The sequence below is a fragment of the Candoia aspera genome, chromosome 1 (genome assembly GCF_035149785.1).
Source record: "Candoia aspera isolate rCanAsp1 chromosome 1, rCanAsp1.hap2, whole genome shotgun sequence".
Lineage (NCBI taxonomy): Eukaryota > Metazoa > Chordata > Lepidosauria > Squamata > Boidae > Candoia > Candoia aspera.
In genome coordinates, this window is record NC_086153.1 from 150,369,594 (window position 1) to 150,396,657 (window position 27,064).

Here is a 27,064-nt window from a genome sequence, read left to right on the forward strand (position 1 = left end):
GTAGAATCAAAAGTGAACTTTTAACTTTTAATCCCAAATCCTAGGCGTGATTTAACTAAAAGAAAAATATGGAAAATTGGCCACATTCCCACTTTGGCTCTTTGGGTGTTGCTTTTTAGAGATGGAGTTTATATAAAATAAGAATAAAACCCCAAAACAGGATAAGGATATTACAGTTGGTGGTAGGTTAATCAGTGGGCAGTCAGTGTGTTTCTAATTTTACAAGCAGCGTAACATAATTTGGCTAAGTACAAGGAAACTAAATCTGATATCAATAATGGTACATAAAAAAGATTGCATTTCCCTTGTGTTATACCAGGCAAGGAGTTACAGAGCAGCTCCTAGCATCCTTATCGAAGATACAGTTCAATAGTCTTAGCTAATATGGAACTTTTTTTATATCAGCCCTCCAAAACTGTGGGGAGAGTGTTGAAGTGTGCTAAAGTTAGTGCTCTTCAGAATTTGGAGATGATTATACAATGTCCATATCTTGCTGGTTTGAAAGGGGGGGGGGGCTTGACTGTCAGAAAAAAAGTATTCTTGGGTAAAGCACACTGATCATGTAGGGCTTCTAGATCTTTAATATGTTGTTCAGATGCACTAGATGCATGCTCATAATCCATCCTTAAGAATGCCTTCTTGCTTTTTATCCATAGTGCCATTTCAAGGATTTTTATTTCTGTATGCAAAATTTAAACCTCTCTTTCTTCTTACTGTTTTATAGGGATCAGTACCTGTTTAAGAACAGGCCTACAGATGGCCCTACTAATTCATTTTATAGGTCACTCTATCCAAAGATAATACAAGATATAGAGGTATGTTTTTGAAAATACCATGTTGTTTTGTAAAAATGTGCTTGATATTGTACTCAATTCTATTTCAAATTCAGTCTTAACAGTGTTCAAAACCATAAATTCTTTTGTCTATTTTAAATCTTTCTAATAACTGGAAATAAGAAAACTATTAGCAGTTACATCCCTCTGCCACCAGTTCTTCTCTTGATTTTATTTTGTATTACCCTTGACAAAATTCTAATATCTCACGATCGGTTAACCGTTTATGTTTGCCTATTATTTCTCATCTATAAAATGCTTCTTGTGCTGAGAGCCACAAAGGTGTTTTGGGGCACAACCTGGGTTTGTATCTATTCCATATGCTCAATATGGCACGTCTAACATAATGATTTTTAAAGTCCACAGTAACCTTGACTTTATCATACCAAATATCCATGCAGCTCAAATTTCAGGTCGTGTCCTTCTAACTCCAAGAGCCTTCTATTTTTCAGCAGCACCCAGTCTTCCATCCAAACCAAACAGCAAGCTGCAAAATACACTTTCAAATCAGGTAGACCCAATCCTGTTTAAATGGTGCATCAGTTGTCAAAATAGATACTATCTGAAACAGAAACATCATTCTAGGCAAGACATTCATTTTTATCACAGAAATTCTCCCCAGCAATGACAGTTGTAGTTTCTCCCATCTTAACATGTCTTTTTAAACTCCGTTCCATGTCTTAACATATTTTGAAATAACATACAATCCATATTTGTAATAGTGATACCCAGATATTTTACCTTCCTTTCAATCTTAAAACCAATTTTATTCATAAGTTCTATTTGATCCACTTTTTGCATGTTTTTTGTTAACATCTTCATCTTCTCTTTGTTGATCTTAAAATCTGCTAATGCACCAAATTCTTTTAATTTGCCCAAATTAATTGCCCATTAAAATGCCATTTAATTTGTTATATTTCATTTCCCTGTAAAGGATTTTCCAAAACCAACAACAAGTCATCTGCAAAAGCCCTTAATTTATAAATTTCTTTACTCCCACAATCCTCTTATCCTGTCTTATATCTCTATTCAGTATTTCAAAAACCAAAGTAAAGAAGAGAGGAGACAGTGGGCATCCCTGCCTTGTTCCTTTTTGTATCTCACAAAGCTTTGTTAGATCTCCATTAACAATCATTTGTGCTTTCTGTGAAGTATAAATCAATCTTACCCATTTTATAAAATTCTCTCCAAAATTCACGTCTTCCAAAACCTTGAATAAGAAAGCCCAGTTCAAATTGTCAAAGGCCTTCTCTGCATCTAAGAAAATCAGTGAAGCTTGTTTTTCATTATGTTGCTCCAAATATTCCAAAATGTCCAACACATTTCTAACACTGTCCTTTAACTATCTTTTAGGTAAGAACCCACATTGATCCTCATGAATAAATTCTTGCAAAATTATTTTCAGTCTGTCAGCTAGAATCTTTGTAAACAACTTGTAGTCATTATTCAATACTGTATCAGCTTATAGTTGTATCAAATGAAGATATAGAGGCCTTTTTAAATAAAATTTACCTACTATATTTAGATGACACACAGAAACAACTTTTATTTGCTCCACTATCTGAGGTAGAGATTAAACAAATAATTTAAAAAATGGCAACACCAGGATTGGATGGATTCCCTACTGAGTGGTATAAAACATTTATAGATCATTTGGTGCCAAAACTTTGTCAATCATATGATGAGATATTTGATAAGGAAATGTTATCAGTGGCATTTAATCAGGTTTATACTGCAGTTACACCAAAAGCAGGTAAAGATCACACTTAGTGTTCTAATTATCATCCAGTCTCACTGATTAATGTTGATACAAAGATTTTAACAGCAGTGTTAGCAAATAGATTTCAGCAAGTGATATCGTTGGTTATTAAGAATGATCTGGAAAATATTTTCAGAAAATAAATTCTTTGTTTAGAAAATTTCTATGGGGTTCTTTGATTCTGAGAATATCTTTACAGAAAATGCAATTACCGATTGAAGAATGAGGATTTGGTTTTCCATATCTGGAGCTATATCATCAAGCTTACCTATTGTCAAGTATTAAATACTGGAAGCCAACAACTGGTGCTAATTTTCTGATTTGGACAAATTTGGAATATACATACATAGCACCTTTGGTTGGATGGACAGCATTAGGATCTAAATACGCTAAAACTATAGTATCTCTGGAAACAATTACATCAGTTAGAAAGTTATGGAATATAATGTCTAATAAAAAAGATTCGACCCCTTTTCCTATGCTAAATTGACTTTATGGGGAAACCCAACTTTAGTAATCGGGGAAATGGGGGTGGTATGAAAAAATTGGATGGAGGTGGGGATATTGACTTTGGACCAACTGACAGAATGAATTTTAACATACACCATGTTAAGAGAGAGATGATATGTAATCCAATGGTAATATTTACAGGTACAACATTTGTTAACAACATTGTTTGGACCAGCAGCATATTCAGCTTCTGAGAACCTGAGATACTAGAACAACTTGTTAAATCCTTTAAAACTAAAAACCCTACTATTAGTTTTAATAGGTATTTGCTATCAATAAATCAGTCTGATATGCAGATGCTAAGAAATGAGTGGAATAAAGACTTAGAAGTTCCCATATTGCCTAGACCAGCCTTTCGCAACCTTTTGACTAGAGGAACCCTTCAAATATTTTTCAGGCCTCGGGGAACCCCTGCACATTCAGGTTCAAATATAGGCTGGAAGTTACAAAATTATTATATTTGTTTCATGTGTAGGCCTGAATATATGCATTAGCAGTGTTCCTAAACTAAAGAATGAAGCGTACCTCTTTAATGTGAAGTTGCCTGAATTCAAAATAATTTTTTAAATCATGATCTCCCAGGGAACCCCTAGGAACCTGTCAGGGAACCCTAAGGTTCCACGGAACCCTGGTTGAGAAACCCTGGCCTAGACAATGGGAGAGTGTCTTGACAACTGGACAGCATAAATGGATTCTCCATGCCCTTACTATGGCTAAAAGACTGATATTGCAACAGCGGAAAGATAAACATGCATGGCCTCATTCACTCAATGGACTGAAGACCTGATTAAACTTGCCACCTATGAGCAGATTGCCTATAGACGTAGGCTTTGTATAGAGAAATATAATGAAATATAGAACTCATTTATACAAAATACAGTAGGTGGAAAAAAAGAGAATGATAGGGCTATATAAATGTATTAGAAATTAATATATGCATACTTGAACAATTTTTAGATAGGTATATATAGAATTGTAACTGCTAACTATTGTAACTATTGTACTTTTCTTTTTTCTGTTGTATTTTTTCACTTTTTAAGTACTTTTTATGTGTAATTTTTCCTTTGAAATTGTATATATTTGCATTATAATTATCTTAATATTTTGTTTCTTTTTCTGTTATTATTTTAAAAGCAATAAATAAAAATATCAGGCTATAGTTTCTTATTAAAGTCAGATCTTGTCCCTCTTTAGGAATTAGTGCTATATTGGCCTCTTTCCAACTCTCTGGCATCCTTCCGCCCTGTAAGATAAAATTCATCATGTTTGGTAAAGGTTGTAAAAGTTTATCTTCAAAAATTTATAATAAGAACCTGATAACCCATCCGGTCCAGGCACCTTTCCTGGTTTAATCTTTTTTGTAGTTTCAGAAACTTCCCTTATTGTTAAGATCCATTCATAATCTGTCTCTGTTCCTCTGTAATCCTCGGTAAATTTTGTTTCTTTAAATATGCATCTATTTTCTCCAGAGAGATGTCACTTCGGCAAGTTGGAATAGTATTGATGAAGTGCTTTTTGTACAGCCGCACTATCCATTAATACAGTATCTCCCTCTTGTAATTTCAGTATTTTCTTTTCTTTTTTCTTTTCATCATTTATATGCCAGCCACTTCCCTGGTCATTTGCAAACTTGAAGTTTTTTTGCTTTACATAGTTCATTTTTATTTCCATTTCTCTTACTGTTAACATAGATAACTGTCATTGTAAAACCTTAATTTGTTGAGAAATACTTACCTTCTCTGGAAATTTATTTAATTTTTCATCTTTTCTCTTTGTCTCATCCAAAATAGCTTGTGTTTTCTCTTGACTCTTCTTTTTGAGTTCACTATATTGTATAAAGTAACCTCTAATAAAAGCTTTACTTGCATCCCAAATCATTCTTAAATCAGTAGGTAAAGGTAAAGGTTTCCCTTGACGTAAAGTCCAGTTGTGTCCGACTCTAGGGGGCGGTGCTCATCTCCGTTTCTAAGCCTTGGAGCCGGCGTTGTCATAGACACTTCCGGGTCATGTGGCCAGCATGACGACTCGGAACGCCGTTACCTTCCCGCCGAAGCGGTACCTATTGATCTACTCACATTTGCATGTTTTCGAACTGCTAGGTGAGCAGGAGCTGGGACAAGCAACGGGAGCTCACCCCGCTGCGCGGTTTCGAACCGCCGACCTTCCGATCGACAGCTCAGCAGTTTAACCCGCAGCGCCACCGCGTCCCATTTCTTAAATCAGTACCTTTATCTAAATTATTTTCAAAAAAAATCTTTTAATTTCTTTTTATAATCCTCCACTGTTGCTTCCTTCTGGAGCAACATTTCGTTTAGTCTCCATCTAAAAGAACTAGGTTTCCTTTTATAAACCATATTCGCAGGATTATGATCCAAAAAAACTCTTTGGTAGTATTTCTACTTGAGAAATCTTAGTAGCCAAATTTGAAATCCAAATCATGTTTATTCTTGAAAAGGATCTGTGTCTTTCAGAAAAGTAGGTGTCCTCTCTTGAATTGTCATTTTTCTGTCTCTGAACTTCTGTCTTACTCGCCAGAATTTCCACTTTGTCATAATTTGTTTTACCTCTCCAGACACTTGTTTTACAAAGCTTTCCATTTTCTTAACTTCTTCCTTCATCTCCTCTTTCATCTTTACAAGTCTTTGACCCATTCTTTTTTCAAAAGCTGTTAATTCAGTATCAAGTGATCCAGCTGATTTATTGCTTAATTCCTCAAACATTTTCGGAAGTAAATCTGGTGTAATTCCTCTCTCTGCAGATTGCTTTAGCAATCCTTTCCTCCCCTCTGCTGTTTTTTTACTTTTCTGGTAGTTGCCATAATAATATTGTAATCCAAAAGAAAAAGTGTCTCAATTGCAAGGGAAAGAGTAAAAGGCAAGCCCCCCACCCTCCCCCCCCCCCGTTTTGTCTTCCTGTGCCCTTAATAATTTCATCTGAAATGGCACTCCCTAGTTAAAGTCAGCATTACAGTCTGGCTTATATTAGCTTTATCTTTTGTTCTGTAAAATTCACCAATTGTCTGTACTTTTAATAGTAAACAAAAAACATTCCCACGAAGGTCCAGTTCATTTGTCTGTTTTAATTCCAATTTGTTCAAGAGTGCTTTCACCAAAAAATAATCTCTCAAAGTAACTATCCCCTTTATCTGTTTTAAACTTTCTTACATCCACTCCTGGTTAAGCTTCTGGCTGAAAGTGTTTAAATCTTTGAAACCCTTTTTCCTTTTTTCCTATTTAATCCAGAAAGAATGTTGACTCACCAGATGGAATCCTCTTATTCCCCTGCTCAGAAAATTTCTCTTTAGCTATAAATTAATTACATCCAAAAGTGTTTAAGAAATGAGGCTCATGCGACTTCCAGTGGGAACATGGCAGACTGAGCAGCTGTGCCTACGGGTTTAGCGGGCGGAACTTACAACATTGCAATTTTTTTTGGGCTCAGGTTTTCCTGAAGCCCAGGAGTGTTCTCTGGATAAAGGAAAACACCTGGAATTACCCCATATGTCCTCCGGACAGCTGCTTGCAGCCAGAAGATCGCAAACAGCATTTTGCGTTTGACTGGTAAGGGCTAGCTGGGAGGCGAGGCCATCATCATTTTCCAAGCTGAGCTGTAGCCTTAAAGGGACACTAAGACTGGCCACCCCATTTCTAAATCACCAAATATTATAAATATTTTGAAATATGCATACCCTAAGAGAGGCTTTCTACAGCGAGAAGAAGCTGGCTTTCTTGGTGCTTATTGTTATTTTGGGGATTACTTTTTTTTTTAAAAAAATCTTAAGTTTTGGATTTCATTTTCCTTCCAAATATAAAGGAGGATTGAGAGTAAACAATTGTCTTCCTGTTACTATTTTTGTATTAAATTTGAAGATATTAGCATTTTCCTACACGTTGAATCGGCTGATTTGAACCTTCAGCTTCCTGTTTCTACTTTTCCTTGGGAACTGTCTGCTTATTTCACTTTCACTTGTGTAAATGCACTCTGGAACTTTTCCATATCTTCGACTTTTGCTGGTTAAGCTCCTAGGAGGCGCCATAATCTACTAGGTGAGACATGGAAGGTTTTAAACAGATTTTTTCTGACTTCCACCAAGATTTTAAACAGATTTTTTCTGACTCCTACCAAGCTTTTATACAAGACATTCAGGTCCTCATGGAAAATATGAGGTCTAAAATATGTCATCTGCTTGGGGATGTAGTGGATGAAATTGAGGAATTCAACAGTGATAGAAATGTTTCTTCTAAGAATGAGATCAGGATTTCTGTTGAGAAGCTGGATGAAGTTTGGATAGTGGAGTTGGAGAAATTTAAGGGAGAGAGACATCTGCAAGCAATAAGTGAAACTGACTTTCTGGTGAAATGCCATGAAAAAGAAGGGCTCATTATGTATGGGAGGTTTTCTGAAGAGAAGTTGGAATTTTTGAGGGGGGCAGTTGGGCTGTTTTTTTTCAATAGAAAAGCTCTGTGCAAATTGTGGGGATATGTAAATGCTCTGGTTTATTTTGAAGTGGGATAAGGGTTAAAGAATGTTTACCTGGATTGCTTTTAGGGTTTGACTAATGTTTTTAAGGATTTGGATTTGTACTATTAAGTATAATGGCAGACAATTTATATACTTTTTAGTTTGATTTTTATTATAGTAGACAGAAATATATAGAATAGTAGTAGGAAGGGAATAATTAAATAAGTGTTATCTTTTGGGGGGGGAGTTGTTTAGGTTTATATGAATTTTTTTCTTTATTTTAATATAAGGGGAGGGAGTAACTCAGTGATTTTTATAATGTGCTAAAGTGGAATGATTTATAGAAATAATGTGGTTTGGTTTAATATAGAGTAGGAGATTGATTATGGAAATTTTTATATATCCTTGCTGTTAAAAATCAGAAGTCACATCTTTTTGTAATGTTGAAAAAAAATTATCTTGTGTTTTCACACCTTTTTAGTTCTTTTTCTTTTTTTGTAGTTTTTTTGGTAGCTTTTATCTTTGTCTTGAAACAATAAAATTATTAAAAAAGAAAAGAAAAGAAATGAGGCTCATATGAAGCTTATGTCCACATGGGCTGCATTACAGCTATGAGCTTGGTTGAAATCCCTCGACTCTTAGCCACTCAACTCACAAGCCGACTGCAAAGACCTCAGTTCCTGCAGCCTACTCATAAGGAGAAGCTGTCCAGAGTGCAAGTTGGCGATCTCACAATCTCTCCTTCATCCGGAAAGACTGCCAGCCAGAATTCACTGGCTGCCAATCTCCACTGGAATGCTGTCCCAGCTCCTTCAGGGATGTCTAACCTGCCATAAGCCCTCACTGGAAGCCCTGAATAAAGCCAAACTTTTTTTGTTTAAACCTAGAACATCAGGTTTTTGTCATTGGGTTTTGTTTAGAATAAAAATAACATCCTATTTCTAGTTGTATATATGATGAGCAAGATACACGGCCTCAGAATTTAAAATAATTATTGTCATATTGCTATCTTTGGGGTTTTGTGGGTGAAAACATTGTAATATGTAATTGCTCAAAATGGGATGAGAAAGGGACACTATCATTTTTTAAGTCTTACCTTCCTCTCAAGATATACTGTATTTGAACTATAGAGGAAAATTTAATGGCCATATTTCAGTTTAGTAAACATTTGTTTTTGACTGTTTAACCAGTGAACATTTGCTTTGTCACAGATGTTGGAAATAGCCAAGGCTAGTTGAAGACAAGAGTCTGTTGACTAGCCAAGTAGCACAATGAGGAGCATTTGATTATATATTTAGTTCCACAAATACTTGTGGAAGGAGCATATTGGGAGGGGAAAACTTTACCCTCGCAAAATAGCCATGACATCTTGGGAAAGAGGAAGGCAATCTTACTGCCTTAGGAATAGTCTCTTAGGTGCCGGTTATAAAAAAGAGAAATTATGCATAATAAATTATTCATAGTTGTCCCATTTAATCATCTTTATCTGCCATTCCTTTTGCTTTTTTAAAGTCATTTGAATTGACAAGCTTCACAGAGCAGAGTCTGTTTACTCCCCGGTTAACTTAAGGACATTATTTTGAGGCCTAACTTTTTTTAAAGGCAATGTTATTTCATCCTGGGGGATGGGGACCGGAATGCCAATTTATTTCTCAAACTTTCAGAGTAACAAGCATTTTAGGGTAAATGTTTCAGGAAGCTTTATTCCATTCTTGGTAGTCTAGCATAGATCCATTGTGCTGCCCTATTAAATTTAAATATTTTGGAAATTCCCTTAAAAAGAAAAGTAATTTTGGGTTCTTCCCAGGAAATTTTAGTTAGGTATGCTAAACTTGTTTTTGTGGAAATTTCACTTGGTTCAGTTAACCATGTGTTTGGACACCATCCCAAAATCATGTGGTAAAATTTGACTCATATTAGCAGATTGTCTTAATAGGCAGATTGCCAGATGTACTCTTGATTTCCTCTCCCTCCTCTATCCCCCCAAAATTTCCAAATCCTGGCCTTTTCCATATTATATGTGATGCAAGATCAACTACTTAGTTATTCCTTTCAAATTTAGTATAGATATCATGAATCATTTATACAAATTATATAAATACTTCCATCTCTCTGCTTACCCAGTCCCATTGAAGACATGACTATCAAATAGGCTCCCTCCAGTTAGCCCTTGATAGGGAAAAGTGGGTTAAAGGATTTGTCCTGAAACAAGATGAAGATGGATGCTTTCCAGATACCATTGGATGGAATGACCAGGTAAATAGGATAATAAACATTAAAGGGACTTTAGGGCAAAGCCATCCTTTTTTTTTTTCAGAAGAGGTGGTTTTTGCTTTCAGGGTGGGGTTGCTAGAATGGAAAAAATATCAGTAGTAGTACTTTGGAATAGGTGCAATAAGAGGGCATTGCAGCCTTGTAAACATTTAGTTGAAGGGGCTGCCGCTCCTTCCTTTATTTTGCTCAGTTTTCTTCACCTTGAAGACGTGCCTCTTTCAACTGCTGTGGACTTTCTTTAGGTGCTTCTCTAGAATAACAAGCATATTGTAATGATAATTACCATAAACATCGGAACGGGAACATGACACATATATGAAAATAAACCTAACTAAGTGCAGACTTAGTACATCATAAATGTTTTTACTTTCAGTTTATCCAGGGTCTAGAAAGTATAATGGAAGCTTCACCATAGCCCTGTCCTGCTTAAGAACGTTGGGTTGTTACAACATAAGTCATTCTCTCTTTTAGTCTGATGTAGGTAATTAGGTTTAGGTGGCTACCAGAGCCTGCTTTGTTCGCTTATTTGATCTGGCCATCCATCTTGTCATAAAAATTCTGGGCAGCTCACAACAGATAAAAACACACCATAGAACTAAAATCAGAGAACAATCAATATGTTAGGATCCCAAAGACCTGAATGCATTCTCCAGGACCCTTTCTAAAATCCCCTGCAATAAAGCAGAACAGTTGTCCAGCAATCTCCAAACCTGCAGCAAAAACAGGTCAAGCCTTCTGGAATAGCTGTTCCAAATAGTTATAAATACCAGACAGTAATATATCCAGCCTGCTCAATCCTAGATATACTTGGAGCCTTGGAAGGGCCCCCTAGGAGTCCTGGTAAAAATCAGGATATGACCCACTACATTGTTACCTGCTTTGGTAAACTTGGCGGCCAGATCGCCCTTTTTGTCTGGTTCGCTTATTAGAAGTACTCCCAATTTCAAGCAGACCCAACTTCTTTATTCATCAGGATGCATCTTCCATCCAGATCTTAATTCCATCTGTTTTAGAACTTGAAGGCATCAGTTCCCTGACCTTTCCAGGCTAAGGCAGAGCAGGTCTTGTTAGGATATTTCCTTTCTTTCAAAATCAAAGCTTGATTGAATCAAAACATACATCCTATCTTTTTCCTAACCTGTCAGCACTATCGAAACATCATTTTATTCTTTGAATGTCTGTTGTGCTCTCACTTTATACATGAACTGACAGCACCATTTCTCCATGATCACTGTTTACTACTGGCCTTCCAGGGTTCATCAGAAAGATGTGGTCTTTCCTCTCAACATCTCTCCACATGGATAGTTGCAGCCCTCAAGCTTTGCTATGAGATGGCCAAACTGCCATGCCCTTTTCTGATTCATGCTCACTCTAAAGAGCAACAGCATCAGAAGCCTTCCTCTGGGGTACTTCCTACCAGAGTTCTGCTTGGTGGCCTTATGGACTAAGCCATCTACTTTCCTCCTACACTTCATCTCCATTCCCAGAGAGATGCAGCCTTTGGGTCAGCCATCTTCTGTTCGGTCAGCTTAACTCACCCATTTGTGTGAATCATAGAGGCCACAACAAAGGATTGGTTACTTATGTGTAACTTCACTTTTTTGGTCATCTGTGAATTCATAAAATCTGCAGTCCTACCCTCATGACCTCCATTGTCTCAGGTGACCTTGTGACCTCACTGCTCCTTTGGATCCACTGTGCCAGTCAAGAATTAAATTAATTTGTGTGGTATGCATGGGTATGGAATGCCAAATGATTGTCGAAGGTTTCAAACAGGGCTTTAACTGGTGCATAATCAGCCTATGTGAATTCACAGACAACCACTTGAAGAACTACAGTTAGACTAGTAACCAGCATGGCCAGCGGGAAGGAAACTTTGCTCAGGGTTTGGTTTGCATGCTCTGATTAGCAAAATATCAGCACAGATGTAACATAGTAATTGTAGTTATCTTTTGAATTGGGAAAACAGTGGTGGCGACATAAGAGGTAAGAAGTGTCCCAAAATAGCCAGTGCTCTGATTGCCAAACCTGGATTCCATATTTGGGCGGGGTTGCACAGTCTCTGTTGTATCTGCATATATTAGATATAGGGTATAGATGAATCCTGATAGCAAACAGATATGTGACTGCAAACAGAACCCTGTACTGCTGGTCATCCATGTGTCTACCCACTGGGCTATATTTAGTTCTTTCAGATCTTTTTCTCTTTGTATTTTCATATGTCTTTATGCCTGCCAATTTCTTTGCAGCTGTAGCATTTCTGTAGATTGTGGCTACTTTCCCAGTAGATTGGCAACTGTCACAGTGAAAAGGATTTTAAAAATTCTCAAAAACATGAAACCTTTTCCCACAGTAGCAGTACCACATTGCTGTGTGTCTGAAATCACATCCACCCAGAGAACGAAATGGTGCACCTGCCTGGACCTTATTCCTAGCTGTCTGGCTTAGGGAGGAATAACACATTCCTGTTGCTTTGATTTTCAGTCCATACTTCTTTCTGGTAACTTTATTTAAAAAGCTTTTTTTTTTAAAGGTAAATTGCAAGACATGGAAAGCAAGTTCTCTCTAAACACTTTGACAGAATTGATTTGATTAGGATTAATGAACAGCCTCTTACGTGCCGCACCTCAAGAATTTGTGCCCTTCCAAAATATTTGGATCAGTTCAGGTATTGCCCACATGACCAATGTGAGGAACTATAAACATAGGGATTTTAATTAATTAGAAACTAAATAATTGAGTTCTTACAACTTAATCCTGGAAGGCCCATCTAACGTATGTTAACACTAATATAAAGGAAATATTTTAATCAGTTTAAATGTTGGTATTAGGAGAAGCAACTTAAATCAGGTTTCCCAATTCAAAGTTTAACTTAAGAGTATAATGCATATAATATTTCACAGCTGAGAAAGTTCTCTCTAATTCTGTGCTCACATCCTGAACATTAAGAAAGAAAACACCAAGCTAGTATAGCAAACAGTTGGGCATGATGGAAATTGAAATTCAACAACACCAAGCAAGCTACATATTCCCCAGATCTGGTTTATGGGCTTATATAAGCTTAATCTGCAGTTGTGAGCAATAATTATATATGAGATAGATAGTAAGTGACCACAGCACTTGGAGTGACAAATAATGTTAATTTGCCACAGTAGTAAATAAGGTGTACACAAAATGGGGAAACCCAAGACAACTTGTCATGTTCTGCTGAACCATTTCAGATCAGCCGTGATCAAGCCGAAGCAGAATCCAGGCAGCTTGGTTGTGCTGGGTTTCAGATGAAATAAAACCTGGGCAGGGGCGTAGAACAAGGCCAGTAGGCATCACTTCCTTTCTCCCTGGAGCAGCTTCCAACTCAGCATAACCCACCAGCCCTTGCCCCCAGTCTTCCCAGCGCCTGCCTGCCCTCCCTCCCTCCCTCCCTCCAGCTGCTGCTGATGTCCCAGCACGACGTAGTTCTTGACCACCTGCCCCCCCCCCAGCCCCAGTATCTTGTTTCCCTTGCCGCCCTCAGCCGCCCATGATCTTGACTTTTTCCCTATACCCACCCCCCAAATATCTCTGCCTGGATCAAAACAGCTTCATTTTTTGTCCCGTGCATGGAGTAAAATCATGTTTGGCATGGGCCGTCCAAAATCATCTATTCTGGGCACAGAACCTTTTGTGCACCTTGAGTAATAACTGTGTCATCCAATATATCATTCGGTTCAAGAATGCGTGCTGAATTCTCTATAGGGAAACGACATAGCCAGGGTTTGCCAAAATGCAATTATTTGTGAAAATAATTGTAAGGAAAACCAAAAACACTCTGATGATGACTGAGCATGCTTAGTGACTGTAAACTTTCAGTGTGTTGGAAAATAAATTTGGAGGAAAGAATGGAATTGATTGGTTTTGTTTGTTTTTTGAGGGAAGCTTAAAAATGCCACTGTAAAATAACTTCAGATTATTTTTAATTTAATTAGCATTTAACTTATTTTTTTATCTTATTCATCCTGATTGATTAAATAAGACCAAGACACAGAGTATTTCTTTAAATCTGTGGGAGATTTTAAAGCACAGTCATAACTGGAACTGAGAATAAATACTTTTGGCTGTATTTCGTCAAGCTAAAGGTTTATGAATCATTACCATTTTTTTCATGTTCTTTGACATTTTAGTTAATTTTATAAGCAGTGTTAATTCACAAACTTTGCTATACCCATCATAACCTCTCACTGGATTTAGAGCGCTAACTATATTTGCAAGAATGTCATAAGCCCCCCCCCCCAAAAACCAAAACAACCCCTGCTTGCAAATGTAACAATCAAAAAGATACGATAAAAAAGGAAAAGAGGATAGGAAGAGGAAAATTAATTATTCAGGAGATAACAGTAGTTTTTAGAAGGACTGTTTTAAACGGAAATTGTTTATTCAAAGGAGAAAGTGATATAAACACCTTTTTTGTAAGTCACAAGCAATATTGGGTACTATGCATGTATGAGAAACCCCATATATAATTTTCTGCTACTGTTTTGTCCTCTTTTTCTTTTTTTCCCCTCTATAATGTTTAAGTAACAGCAAAAAAATTTAAAACCTCTAAACTCAATAAAGTAAATTGTAAAGCAAATATTTAAAAAAAGCAGTAAAGCATAGAAACCATACATTAGCATTAGAACCCTGCTAATAAGCATCTGTGTCCTTCTGAATAGCTCTGTTTTCAAGGCCTGACTAAAATTTGGGAGTGAAGGCGCTGTCCAGCTCTCTCATAGGGTTCCTAAGGTGGATGCTGTCACTGTGAAGCTTGCCTCTCTCATAGATCAGGAACCTGCAGCATGTCTACTTGGGACAAGAGCACTAGATGAGTAGGACCCTTTTAAAATAGACTGCAGGTGTCAAATAGTGTAAGGCTTTGTAGGATGATACCAGTACTTTGAATTGTACTGGGAATGTATTGGCAACCAGCCCACAAATGCAAAGGTTACCTGTGAGAGGTGGGTCCCACTCACTAACACGTGGGCCGTTGCATTTGGTACCAAAAGCAGCTTCAGCGGGAGCCAGTTTAGAGGAATCTAACGAGGAGGCAAGAGCGAGTCAGGGTAGCTGCGGCCTCCTTCACCAGCAACAGGCACAACTGAGGCACAAGCTGGCTGGCAAAGGCTTCCCTAAAATACCTTTGTGATGAAATTTCAGTGGTACCTGGCAGGATTGTGTATCACCCAAACATCTTCTGCTCTCTTGCAGACAATAGAGTCCAACTGGCGATGTGGAAGGCACAACTTGCAAAGAATTCAGTGCCGCTCTGAAAATAGCAAAGGTGTTTACTGTTTACAGTATGATGATGAGAAGATTATAAGCGGTCTAAGGGATAACTCTATTAAGGTAAAGGGATTTCTTGAAATTAACAGGGACAAGAGAGGTACATCATTTTTCAATACTTTATCAAGTTTGCTATCCTATTGCAGAATCTACATGTATACCTCCAAAATTATATGCAGCAGAGAGCTAAAAGAGTAGTCTTAGAAGCCTACACGTTTAATTGAAATATTAATGTCCACCCCCACCCCCCAAATGAGAGGGTCTTAAATCTGCAGAGGCATGGTAATGGAAGGAGATGTGTTATTTCTATCTAAACTTCCTTTTGTAAGGCTGTTGCCTTAAATTCAGGGTAATTATTCAGTTAAATGCCAGACTGACATAGAGGCATCTAGTTATATGTTCTTCCCATTTTTTAATCTTTGCTCGGGTATTCTGTTTTCTTCTTCTTCCCAAAATTGCACAAGTACAGGGGCGGTGTGGGGGAAAAACCCAAAAGGTCTGTGTCCTGCCCTGGAAGAATATCTGCAGTCTCTCTCACACTAACTCAGCATTTATATAATTCCTCTTTTTTGTTGTATGGTAGATATGGGATAAAACCGGATTGGAATGTTTGAAAGTATTAACAGGACATACTGGCTCCGTTCTTTGTCTACAGTATGATGAAAGAGTAATTGTAACTGGGTCGTCTGACTCCACTGTCAGGTGAGCATTCAGTAATCAAAAATACAGCAGAAAGAGGAGTGAGGTAAAGAAAATGCAGGACTGCCTATCCATATTTCAGGAACACATCAGTATTTTATTTCAACTTAATTTGGCTTCTTTCGTTACTGTTGTAGGCACAAATGGATCTATCCTACCCTACACAAAAAACTGGCGTGCCAGGGACAATCATAAATCTCTTCTCCCAGCTCTGTTTCCCCATAACATGGCAGCTGTACCTACAGTGCATTCCGAAAGTATTCAGACCCCCTTCACTATTTTCAATTTTGTTATGTTGCAGCCTGATACTACACTCGTTCAAATTCATTTTTTTTCTCATTAATCTACACTCAGTACCCCACAATGACAAAGTGAAAACAGAATTTTAGAAACTTCTGTAAATTTATTAAAAAGGAAAAACTGAAATATCACATGTAGGTAAGTATTCAGACCCTTTACTCGGTACTTTGTTGAAGCACCTTTGGCAGCAATTACAGTCTCAAGTCTTTTTCGGTATGATGCGACAAGCTTTGCACACCTGGATTGGGGGATTTTCTGCCATTCTTCTTAGCAAATCCTCTCAAGCTCAATCAGGTTGAATGGGGACCGTCGGTGGACAGCCATTTTCAGGTCTCTCCAGAGATGTTCAATAGGGTTCAAGTCAGGGCTCTGGCTGGGCCACTCTAGGACATTCACAGAGTTGTCCCTAAGCCATTCCTGTGTTGTCTTGGCTGTGTGCTTAGAATCGTTGTCATGTTGGAAGGTGAACCTTCGGCCCAGTCTGAGGTCCTGAGCGCTGTGGAACAGGTTTTCATTGAGGATATCTCTGTACTTTGCTCCATTCAGCCTTCCCTCAACCCTGACCAGTTTCCCAGTCCCTGCTGCTGAAAACCCCCCACAGCATGATGCTGCCACCACCATGCTTCACTGTTGGGATGGTATTGGGCAGGTGATGAGCAGTGCCTGGTGTCCTCCAGACATAACATTTAGAATTGAGGCCAGACAGTTCAATCTTGGTTTCATCAGACCAGAGAATCTTGTTCCTCACAGTCTGAGAGTCCTTCAGGTGCTTTTTTGCAAACTCCAAGCGGGCTTTCATGTGTTTTGCACTGAGGAGAGGCTTCCGTCTAGCCACTCTGCCATAAAGCCCAGATCGGTGGAGGGCTGCAGTGATGGTTGTCCTTCTGGAACTTTGTCCCATCTCCACACAGAATCTCTGGAGCTAAGTCAGAGTGACCATCGGGTTCTTGGTCACCTCTCTTACTAAGGCTCTTCTCCCCTGATTGCTCAGTTTGGCCGGGCGACCAGCTCTTGGAAGAGTCCTGGTGGTGCCAGATGTCTTCCATTTGAGAATTATGGAGGCCACTGTGCTCTTGAGAACCTTCAGTGCAGCAGAAATTTTTTTGTAGCCTTCCCCAGATCTGTGCCTTGCAATTAGCCTGTCTCTGACCTCTGCAGGCAGTTCCTCTGACCTCATGGCTTTTGCTTTGATACAGTATGCATTGTCAGCTGTGAGGCCTTCTATAGAGAGGTGTGTGCCTTTCCAGATCATGTCCAATCAATTTAATTTACCACAGGTGGACTGTTAATATGTTTTCTACTACAGATTAAGGTTACTATGGTAACTAATCATTTTGGCCGGTGAAGAGGTTGAATTTAATTGTCCCCTTTTCACGTGTTAATGGTTGCATTGCCTAAGGGGAAGAACTTGCCTGGACTTGTTTTAGTTTCAGTTTCCCTTCTGTGTAGGCTTGCAGAGAATATGCAGCTGAGAGAAACCTCTCCTCTCAGCAAACAGCCTTTAAATATGTTGGTTTTCTGTAAATAAATTATTTTTATAGAAATGCCTGGTGTGTGACTTTTCTGATCTCTCCTGGGCCAAAATGCTTTCTAGCATTCTGCCAACATGGACTCCAATTAAGGTGTAGAAACAGCTCAGCAACTATCAAGAGAAATGGGAGGCACCTGAGCTAAATTTCAAGTGTTGTTGCAAAGGGTCTGAATACTTACCTACGTGTGATATTTCAGTTTTTCCTTTTTAATAAATTTACAGACATTTCTAAAATTCTGTTTTCACTTTGTCATTGTGGGGTACTGAGTGTAGATTAATGAGAAAAAAATGAATTTGAACTATTGTAGTATCAGGCTGCAACATAGCAAAATTGAAAAAAGTGAAGGGGATCTGAATACTTTCTGAATGCACTGTAAAACTTAGTAAAATAGTGGGGGGAAACTACTACTACTACTACAAAAAAAAAAAAAGACTAAGCATACCTGCTTTCTTTACCTTGCCTTTTATTCTTGGCTACTAGGCAGTTGGAGAGCATCATTGGTTTCCAAGTCTGTAGTTCTGCTCTCCAGGAGATTCATAAAGGTGAAATTCTACAAAGAATGGCTTTTCTATGAAATTAAAAAGGTTTCATTGAATGCCTGAGCATGAAAGTGGAAGTGGTGTTGATCTGCATGAATTTTGTTTCCAGTGCCAGTAATACCTGATTTCATAGATACATTTTGTGTAACTATGCACATCATTCAGTGATTAATCGGTTGTGTAGTCATAGCTCTCTGGAAATCGGTATAGCCTAAAAGAGAGGAAAACACTCAGCTAACTTTTGGCTTCATAACACTTGACCCAATTTTTCTTTCCCCAGAGTCTGGGATGTGAACACAGGGGAAGTCTTGAACACTTTAATTCATCATAACGAAGCAGTGCTTCACTTGCGGTTTAGTAATGGTTTAATGGTGACCTGTTCAAAGGACCGCTCTATTGCTGTTTGGGACATGGCCTCAGCAACTGACATCACTTTGCGCCGAGTATTAGTTGGCCATCGGGCTGCTGTTAATGTTGTTGACTTTGATGACAAATACATCGTATCTGCTTCTGGAGATAGGACCATTAAAGTAAGTTGGCAATAAGTTTCTAAAGTAGTGAAGAATTTGTTTAGCACATGTCTAACATCTGAAAATCCCTCTGAATTTATATGACTATTTATTCAATTATTGCTGCTTTTAAAGCATTATTATCCAGATTCTTGAACTCATTTATGCAGCTTGTGGCTTCTATCATACTGTTCTCGTAATGACCCTAGAAGATACTTTGAAACTGTGATTGGTACATAATATTTGCGGCTGCTTAAATAAGACACGTTATTAGATAGTTTGATTATAATTATAAAAAAATAATGTGCTCTTTCCAGAGTCACATTGGCTAAAAGCCACTTGCAAATGAGTCTTTCCAAATTATGGGTGGTATAATGGTGTTCAGTCAAGATGACTTGCTTCTACCGTTCCACCTCCAAATGGTAGTCCCTGAAAAGCTTGAAGGTGATGGTGGCAGTGGGGTAAACTTTGGAAAGACACTAAATGCTTCACAGTGTTACGCAAACATACTTCTGCTTGCATAGTTATCTCTACCACCAAATCTGCTTTGAAAGTCTTCCAAACCACCAAAATTAGATTGGGGGCTTGGTGGGGAGAATGGGTGTCATGGGGTTGGTGGCGTAGAACTTTGAAGTTCTGTTTCAACTAGTAAGACAGCATCCATGGGTGCAATAAAAGCATTATGTGCAACCTGGAGTTGTCATATGAATGGATTTTAATGCTGGTTGATACTCGGGAGGGTGTCTTCAGGGGATTGGGGGCATATGCTGTGGGGAAGAATAAGAAAAAGCTGCTATTCAGGAATACTCCTCCTCACACAGGATATTGTCCACTGCTGTTGTGCAATTGACGCTGTTTTCTGTGAACGTAACAAAAAATGGACTTGTGAGCTACACATAGTTTCTCAGCATTGAGAAGTAGAATCCTAGAGTGAAAACTTCTTCAGGGGTATATTAAGTTCTAATACTTTTGGGCCATGGCTTTTCAACCTTAAATGTCAAAATATCCAGATCGCCTCCCTTTTTCTTTCTACACAGGTCTGGAGTACAAGCACATGTGAATTTGTTCGCACTCTTAATGGGCACAAAAGAGGTATTGCCTGCCTCCAGTATAGGGATCGACTTGTTGTGAGTGGATCATCAGACAATACCATTAGGTAGGTAATAAAATGGCTTTTATTTGAACAATTTAAGTGGGCCATGTTTTGATGTATGAGAGCAGCCCTAATTTTGTATATGCTAAATATCTGGGAAATGGGGTGAGAGGGAGAGCCATGTGGAAAGTAGGAAAAAATAAAAAGAGAAAATAGCAGCTACATATTTTTAGAGAAGTATAGATTGGTGCCCAGCTCTTTGTTGATAGGACTTTCTGTCAACAAAATAGGAATTCCACCTGCCCAATGACACTCCAAAATGTTCCTTGCAGATATCTACTTCAGAGGGCTGGAGAAAACGCAGGATCAGATTTGGGGGTGGGAGAAAATTGGAGGAGATTTAAAAGAGCAGCTTTATCCTTCTGTGATACTAGATTTCAGACGTTTTATAGAGTTATGCAAATACTGAATTCGGATTAATATATATATACAATAAATGTATCTTCATAAGAGTTTTTTCACTGTTTCCCAAATTTTCCAATTTTTCTAGAAGAAAAAAAAATTGAAGAAAAATCTTGAGAGGAATGGAAAAAGCCATCCCCCAGTTTTTTGGGGGGTTTGTTTAATCCTCATTCCTTCAAATTTCTAAATTTAATTCCTCCAGTTGCTCTTCACTCACTGCCAAAGATAATCCCCACATCCTTCCCTAGATGTCCTCCCTTATACAATCACAAGTCCCTGACCATCTTATCCAGAAATCTTAGGTAGTCTTCCTGGTTTGTCTACAGAGAAGGGAAGCTTGGTTGAAAGAATCTGCAGAAACAGTGCACTCAAAACAAGCCAATATGTGGATACCCAAGCAACTTAGTTCATTAAATGTTAAAAACATAGTAAAAATGTAGCTTTTCAGAATAAAAATGTTGATGCCTACCAAATTCATCTTGTTGATTCAGATTTTAGGCTATGTTTGAATGAGTGAAGGGAAAAGCTGGGATTATTTTGAATTGAATCGAATTGAATTTGCCCACTCCAGTTTCCTTTGCAGACTTCTAGTGTATGAGGGGCTTTGTGAATTACATTTGCTGTTTGCTGGCAGTTTGTTCATCTTGACCGAGTGGCAGTTAGCTTGACTGGGATTGCTGTAGCAAGTGAACTCTCTTCTAGAAGAGAAAAGTAGACACTGCATATGTGTGCGCGCTCGCTCGCTCTCTCTCTCTGAACAAACTGTATTATGTTTCTTTCAGGCTTTGGGACATTGAATGTGGGGCATGTTTAAGAGTGCTAGAAGGACATGAAGAGCTGGTTAGATGCATAAGATTTGATAACAAAAGGATTGTAAGCGGAGCCTATGATGGGTATGTGTTTCAAAGCTTTTTCCGAGGTTGTTTTTTTGTTTTGTGTTTGTAGGTATGTATGTAGTAAGTTATGCCTCTTATAAATTTCCTTTCATTTGTAGCAAAATCAAGGTTTGGGACCTGCAAGCTGCTCTTGATCCTCGAGCTCCAGCAAGTACACTATGCTTGCGCACATTAGTGGTACGTAGGTCTTGATAGACACTTAATTTACAGTTACATAATAATAGTATGTATGTATGTACTGGTTTTTCTTGTTGTTATAAAAGTACTGGGTATAGTGGAAATTCTGAGCCTTTTCTCTTGAAACCGATGTGGTAAGAGCCTGAGAGTTGTAGACTTGGGCCGGGGGGGTGGGGTGGGGGTGGATAGGAAATCCCAATATCCCAGTGCCGGTGAACTTAATGTCCTAAAATGTTACTGTTACGGAACATTACTCCAGGCGTTCTGTCTTCCAAATAGTACTGTTTGCTTAAGGAAATGTACTTTATGTCATCTGTACTTTACATATACTTTTTCTGCGAAGTAAACTATTACATTGCAGCAAATATGGTTGCCCCTAAAATAAACTTTGAGCTACTCCTAAAAGTCATGTTTAACTTGAGTATATGCCCTACTAACTATAAACCACTGCATGTTCCAGGAACACTCTGGACGCGTGTTTAGACTCCAGTTTGATGAATTTCAGATCATTAGTAGTTCCCATGATGACACCATTTTGATTTGGGATTTTTTAAATGTGCCTCCCAATGCACAAAATGAGACCCGCTCTCCATCCAGAACATACACTTACATCTCCAGATAACACTCTGCAATTTACAGTTCTCCAAGGTAAGCATTTATCTTGCTCTTTTGTTTGCAACAGTTTCCATTTTTGATGTGGCCCTTGCACACCCAAAGAATGGTCTTTGATACTTGTTAATTCACTTTTCAAGAAAAATGGATGTGAATTGCTCTATTATTGTAAAACCATTAATTAGCAAATTTAAATATATATGCATATATTTTTAATTAGGATGTTCCATGTTTGTGCAATGGTGTCTGTCTCAGTTTAGCGGCATCAAAATATTTCTGAAGGAAGGCCTTCAAGGAATGCCATTGTACATGCACAAAATGAAGCAACTTGGTGCTCCTCAGATATTTAGGAGTACTATTCCTAGCACTCCCATTCCGTGTAAACAATAATCAAGGATTATGGAAGTGGTAGTCCAGTACATCTTCTTACCTACTCAGATCCAAACTAATTTTGAGGGAGTATAGTGTTTTTGTAGCAGGGACGCGGTGGCGCTGCGGGTTAAACCGCTGAGCTGCTGAGCTTGCCGATCGGAAGGTCGGCCGTTCGAATCCGCATGACGGGGTGAGCTCCCATTGCTAGTCCCAGCTCCTGCCAACCTAGCAGTTCGAAAACATGCAAATGTGAGTAGATTAATAGGTACCGCTTCGGCGGACAGGTAACGGCGTTCCGTGTAGTCATGCCGGCCACATGACCACGGAAGTGTCTATGGACAAACGCCGGCTCTTCGGCTTTGAAACGGAGATGAGCACCGCCCCCTAGAGTCAGACACGACTGGACTTAATGTCAAGGGAAACCTTTACCTTTACCTATAGTGTTTTTGTAGGACTAACATCTAGATGACTACTAGATGGCAGCAAAGAGTTGACGTTTTCCACCATCTAGTGATTTTTGCAGCCCACATAGAGCAGACCTAAGACAATCTAACACTTGAATTTTTTCATCAGAATCAAATTGTTCATAAAATCTTTTTTTATTATGGAAATGACAAGAGTACTTGTTGGCTAGATGCAGCAGTCCAAATTCTTTTAATTGAAGGGCTGTTCAGAAGAGAGAATTAGTCCTGGATGTCTTACTGCTCTTCCTCTCTTCCAGCTAGTCTACCCTTTGCTATTGCCTGTCTCTTCTCATGTTAGAGGGGTGCACTGATACTATCCTATTACTCTTACTGCCACTATCCTATTAGTCTTACTGCCAGGCATCATAAACTTGTAAAATAATATATAATATTAAATAACAATAAGCAGTACTAATGATAAAAGGAAAGTTTAATACATTGTGCTAGTTCCCTGTGTTTCTGTGTTAGTGAAGAAAAAATTCAAGGTGGAAATCTCTTAGCAGGCTAGTTAAGAAAATAATTGCTTTCTTCCAAAATGCTCTGGCATGATGCAAGCAGGGCTGAGGGATGGGCTTTCCTTCTCCATGGCCAGAGTAGAAACTGAGTACCTTGGTGGAGAAAATTCCTCTTTATTTGTAAGGAACTCTTTGTCACCAATTACTTATTAGGTGTAACACAACCCTGGTGTAGTCAGAAGTTTATCAAATATTGATCTTATTTTGCCAGCTATAAACAGTAACTTTCTCGCTAGGCACTTGATTTTTTTTTATCTAAGTGTATTTGTGTTGGCCCTGGGTATCCTACAGCAGCTAACAATTTCAATCAAAATTTAAGGCAGCCAAACACTTGTATTTGTTACAAGTGGACAGAATAGCAGAGTAAGCCAGACTGAATTTTAAAACGTTGTCTTTAAAAGGCGGTGAGTATCTCCAATGGGGGCACGAAAGAGATCTCTAGTGCAGGAGGTCCTGCTGGCTCAACTCAGTTACAGAAGCTGATGAACTCTGTCTTCTGTTCTTGATAGATGCGTAGCTCATAGCCTTCTGTCTTCCAATAAGACATTTGTGTTTAACTCAATTTTGAACCTGTCGTTTTCATTTTTTGTAGGATTCCACAGTCTTTGAACTACTGGACATTTGGCTACCACACACCTGAAGACAATAGCCACAGCTAAAGTCGGAAGTGGTTCTAGGTGCTGTGAAGATGTAAAGCGGCACAATTCTTTATCTCAACGTAACTTTTTCCAGTCCTCCTCCACTCAGTGGTCTCTTAAGGAATTGACTAGGAATTCACTGAGTTCAGCCTCTCCCTCACCACAATGCAAGATCCAAAGCTTCATGAGTAAATTGCCCATATACACTGAACTTATGGCTTGTTTTTCCAGGAGTAAATCAGATGTCAAGGATGGACTTGACCTAATTTATATTTGCTTTGCACTTTTGTCTGACTCTGAAGAAGAAAAACATTCTCAGTGAAATGTGGGTGCCAAACGCATAACCCAGAATGTACAGAGCTTTGCTTTCAAAGTTGCCTCATCCTCCTGCAGCTTTTCCATTTCACGACTAATGCGGATCCTGCTGTGTTTACTCAGAGTCTCAGTTGGACTGGTAGAAATATTTCGGAATGGTTCAGTAACCTTTTGGACAATAATTTACTTATTTCTGCACCTGTAATTTGCTTTAATTTAAAGATTGTAAATTGGGCTAGATTATCTAAACCAGATGTACAGCATTGTCTTTTCTTTTAATTGTACTACAACTGTCTTTCTCTTCCTCCTGATGTTTGGTATAGTCAGATCCTTCCTGTGTGCTTGCCTCATTCTTTCTAATACTGTACCTGTATAAGCATGTAGATATAATGTACATAAGACATTGTAACCTCCAAGGGCTGGGAGTCGGGGCCTTCTGATGCTGTATACCGATGCCAAGGGAGATGCTTTTAAGCATCCAGGCATTCTTACTACTGGCGCCATATGGAGTTGGGTTGTATTACTTTAGAAACATTTCTCTGTGAAAGGGAGGGTGTTGGCATTCATTAGGACTTTCTTCTTCCTTTCTTTTTAATTGGGATGACATATCTTAATGTTAACTTCTAAACTTTTTTTAAATAAAAAGTTAAAATTTCTGTCACTGTTCCACACTGCAATATTTGCAAATCATCTTGAAACCACTGGCTAAAATTGCAGATACATTAACATTTTTTAAAATCTGTTTGAATTGTCCGTGATGACCATGCTGGTATGCTGAATTGGAAGATGAATTGCTATTCTACTGAGACCTTAAGAGGAGATGATTGGTGTACCTTACCATTTATTTTGAGTAACCTAGCAGTAAATGGCACAGTGGATTTTTTCTCTTAAATATGACTGGCTATGGCTATTAGTTCGATATCTCCCTATACAAAAACAAACTTCCTCAAAATTACTGTCTCTGCTTTCTTAAATTGCTCAGCAACATTGTTCAATAGCTCCTCCTAATGTTCATTTTAGAAGTTATTAACGAATAAAAATACTGGTTGGTCCAGGAGCAATCATTGGCATGGATGTGGGTGATATCATACGGTATTGTATCTGCTTTCCTTTTGCTGCCACTGCTGATTCCCCCTCCCCTTATTCCCTCTCCCCTTTTTGGTTGAGGGGTCAAGGAATGTTGATAACTAATATAAATGACCAATGAATGAATTTTGCTTATTTAGTGGAACAGCTTATGGTTGGCTATTTCACTTGCACACCAGCCAGCTTGTCTGTCAAAAAATGAAAGCACATGCCGGATGTCAGAAAGGTGCAACTTGAGCTGCTTCTGATTTCCACCTTTCACCTCCCAGTCAACTCTGTTGAGCTCCTAAGTTGTTCTTCTGAACACGAGAAAAAAGACATTACATGGATCTGATCCAACCCCACAAAATCCTTAAGAAGACACTTTCCCATAACCAGATTTTGAGATGGGCGATAGTTACAGAAATAGTTTTGTTCCCCCATTCCCATGTCATCTAATAGCTGCAACATGAAAGACTTGAAACGGCAGCCCTGAAGATAAAAGGTATTTACGGACAACCATCCATTTTTAATGCATGTGTAAGATGAAATTCATGTTTTTCCATGGGAAATGATGGTATTTGAAGATGCAGCCTAAACTACTTTTGATTGTGCTTGGTGTAACGTAGCCGTGGAATTTGTAACTGACACCCGAGAAGCTTGACTCCTGGGATGAATGATAGTACCGGCTGTACTCTGGACTTTGTTTTGCTAATCATTACCGAGCAGCTGTATGTTACTGCTAGATTAATGTTTCAAAGCACTGGGATAGTCTTATTCTAACTTGTAATTATGTTTGCCAGTTACCTGTTTGGAAAGTTTGTGTATGAACAGCTTATTGGACAACTGTTGAAATGTACAGATATTGTTCATGATATAAGGCTTTGTACTGTGGAATGTGCTTAATAAAAAAAACTCTAAATTTACCTCTTTCTATATATGTAACCAGTGCTGTTCAACATATTTGTAAATGACTTGGATAAGAGGTTACAAAATACAGTTACCAAATTTGCAAATGACATAAGGTTTGGGGAATAGCAAATGCTTTAGAGGACAGTTCAGGAGGATCTTGACAAGCTGAACAATGGATAGAAGCCAGAAAGATGAATTTTGACGGCAAGTGCGAAGTCCTATATTTGGGTTTTTAAAAATGGGAGAGAACCGTTATGGGCATGTATACTATATATACATGGAAAAAGAATCTGGGTGTCTTGGTGAACCCCAAATTGAATATGAGCCAACAGTGTAATGGAACTGCAAAAAACCCTAAGCAATCCTAGGCTGCATCAAGTGAAGTTTCTTTCTGCATTGGTCAGATCATGTCTAGAATATTGGCTCTAGTTCGGGGCACTGAATTTTAGGGAGGAGATTGACGAACCGAAGCATGTCTGGGGGAAACGAGATAATAAGGGGCTTACAAGGAAAAACCTGTGAGAAATGGTTGGACACATTAGGTATTTTTAGCCTGGAGAAAACTCTGGCAGCTACCTTCAAATCTCTGAAGGGCTGGGCAGAGTGGTCCCAGAAGGAATTAAACATCGATTTAAATAAATAGATGCAGCTGGACAACAGCAAAAAATTTCTAACTGTAAGAGCTGTTCAACAGAGGCTGAATAGCTATTTGTCAGGGATGCTGTAGTAGTAGATAGCAGCACCGGAGAGGGGGACGGACTGATACCTGGTCCCTTCCAACCCTTACGTTCTATGGTTATGTGATTCTGCTAAGTTTGCACGTCATCAC

At 38.5% G+C, this 27,064-nt stretch overlaps 1 protein-coding gene across 8 annotated transcripts in view; it reads left to right on the forward strand.

Moving 5' to 3' along the window:
* The window catches only part of FBXW11 (F-box and WD repeat domain containing 11), a 91,797-nt gene extending 65,555 nt beyond the window's left edge, over window positions 1-26,242 (forward strand). For all 8 annotated transcript variants that reach the window (XM_063315695.1, XM_063315702.1, XM_063315712.1 and 5 more), the window contains 9 exons: window positions 725-815; window positions 15,061-15,198; window positions 15,719-15,837; window positions 18,486-18,735; window positions 19,752-19,870; window positions 21,052-21,162; window positions 21,264-21,342; window positions 21,803-21,990; window positions 23,898-26,242. In XM_063315695.1, coding sequence (XP_063171765.1) covers window positions 725-815; window positions 15,061-15,198; window positions 15,719-15,837; window positions 18,486-18,735; window positions 19,752-19,870; window positions 21,052-21,162; window positions 21,264-21,342; window positions 21,803-21,964 — 1,069 coding nt within the window. In that variant the 3' untranslated portion in view covers window positions 21,965-21,990; window positions 23,898-26,242. The remainder of the gene's footprint in view (window positions 1-724; window positions 816-15,060; window positions 15,199-15,718; window positions 15,838-18,485; window positions 18,736-19,751; window positions 19,871-21,051; window positions 21,163-21,263; window positions 21,343-21,802; window positions 21,991-23,897) is intronic.
* The last annotated feature ends 822 nt before the right edge of the window (window positions 26,243-27,064 follow it).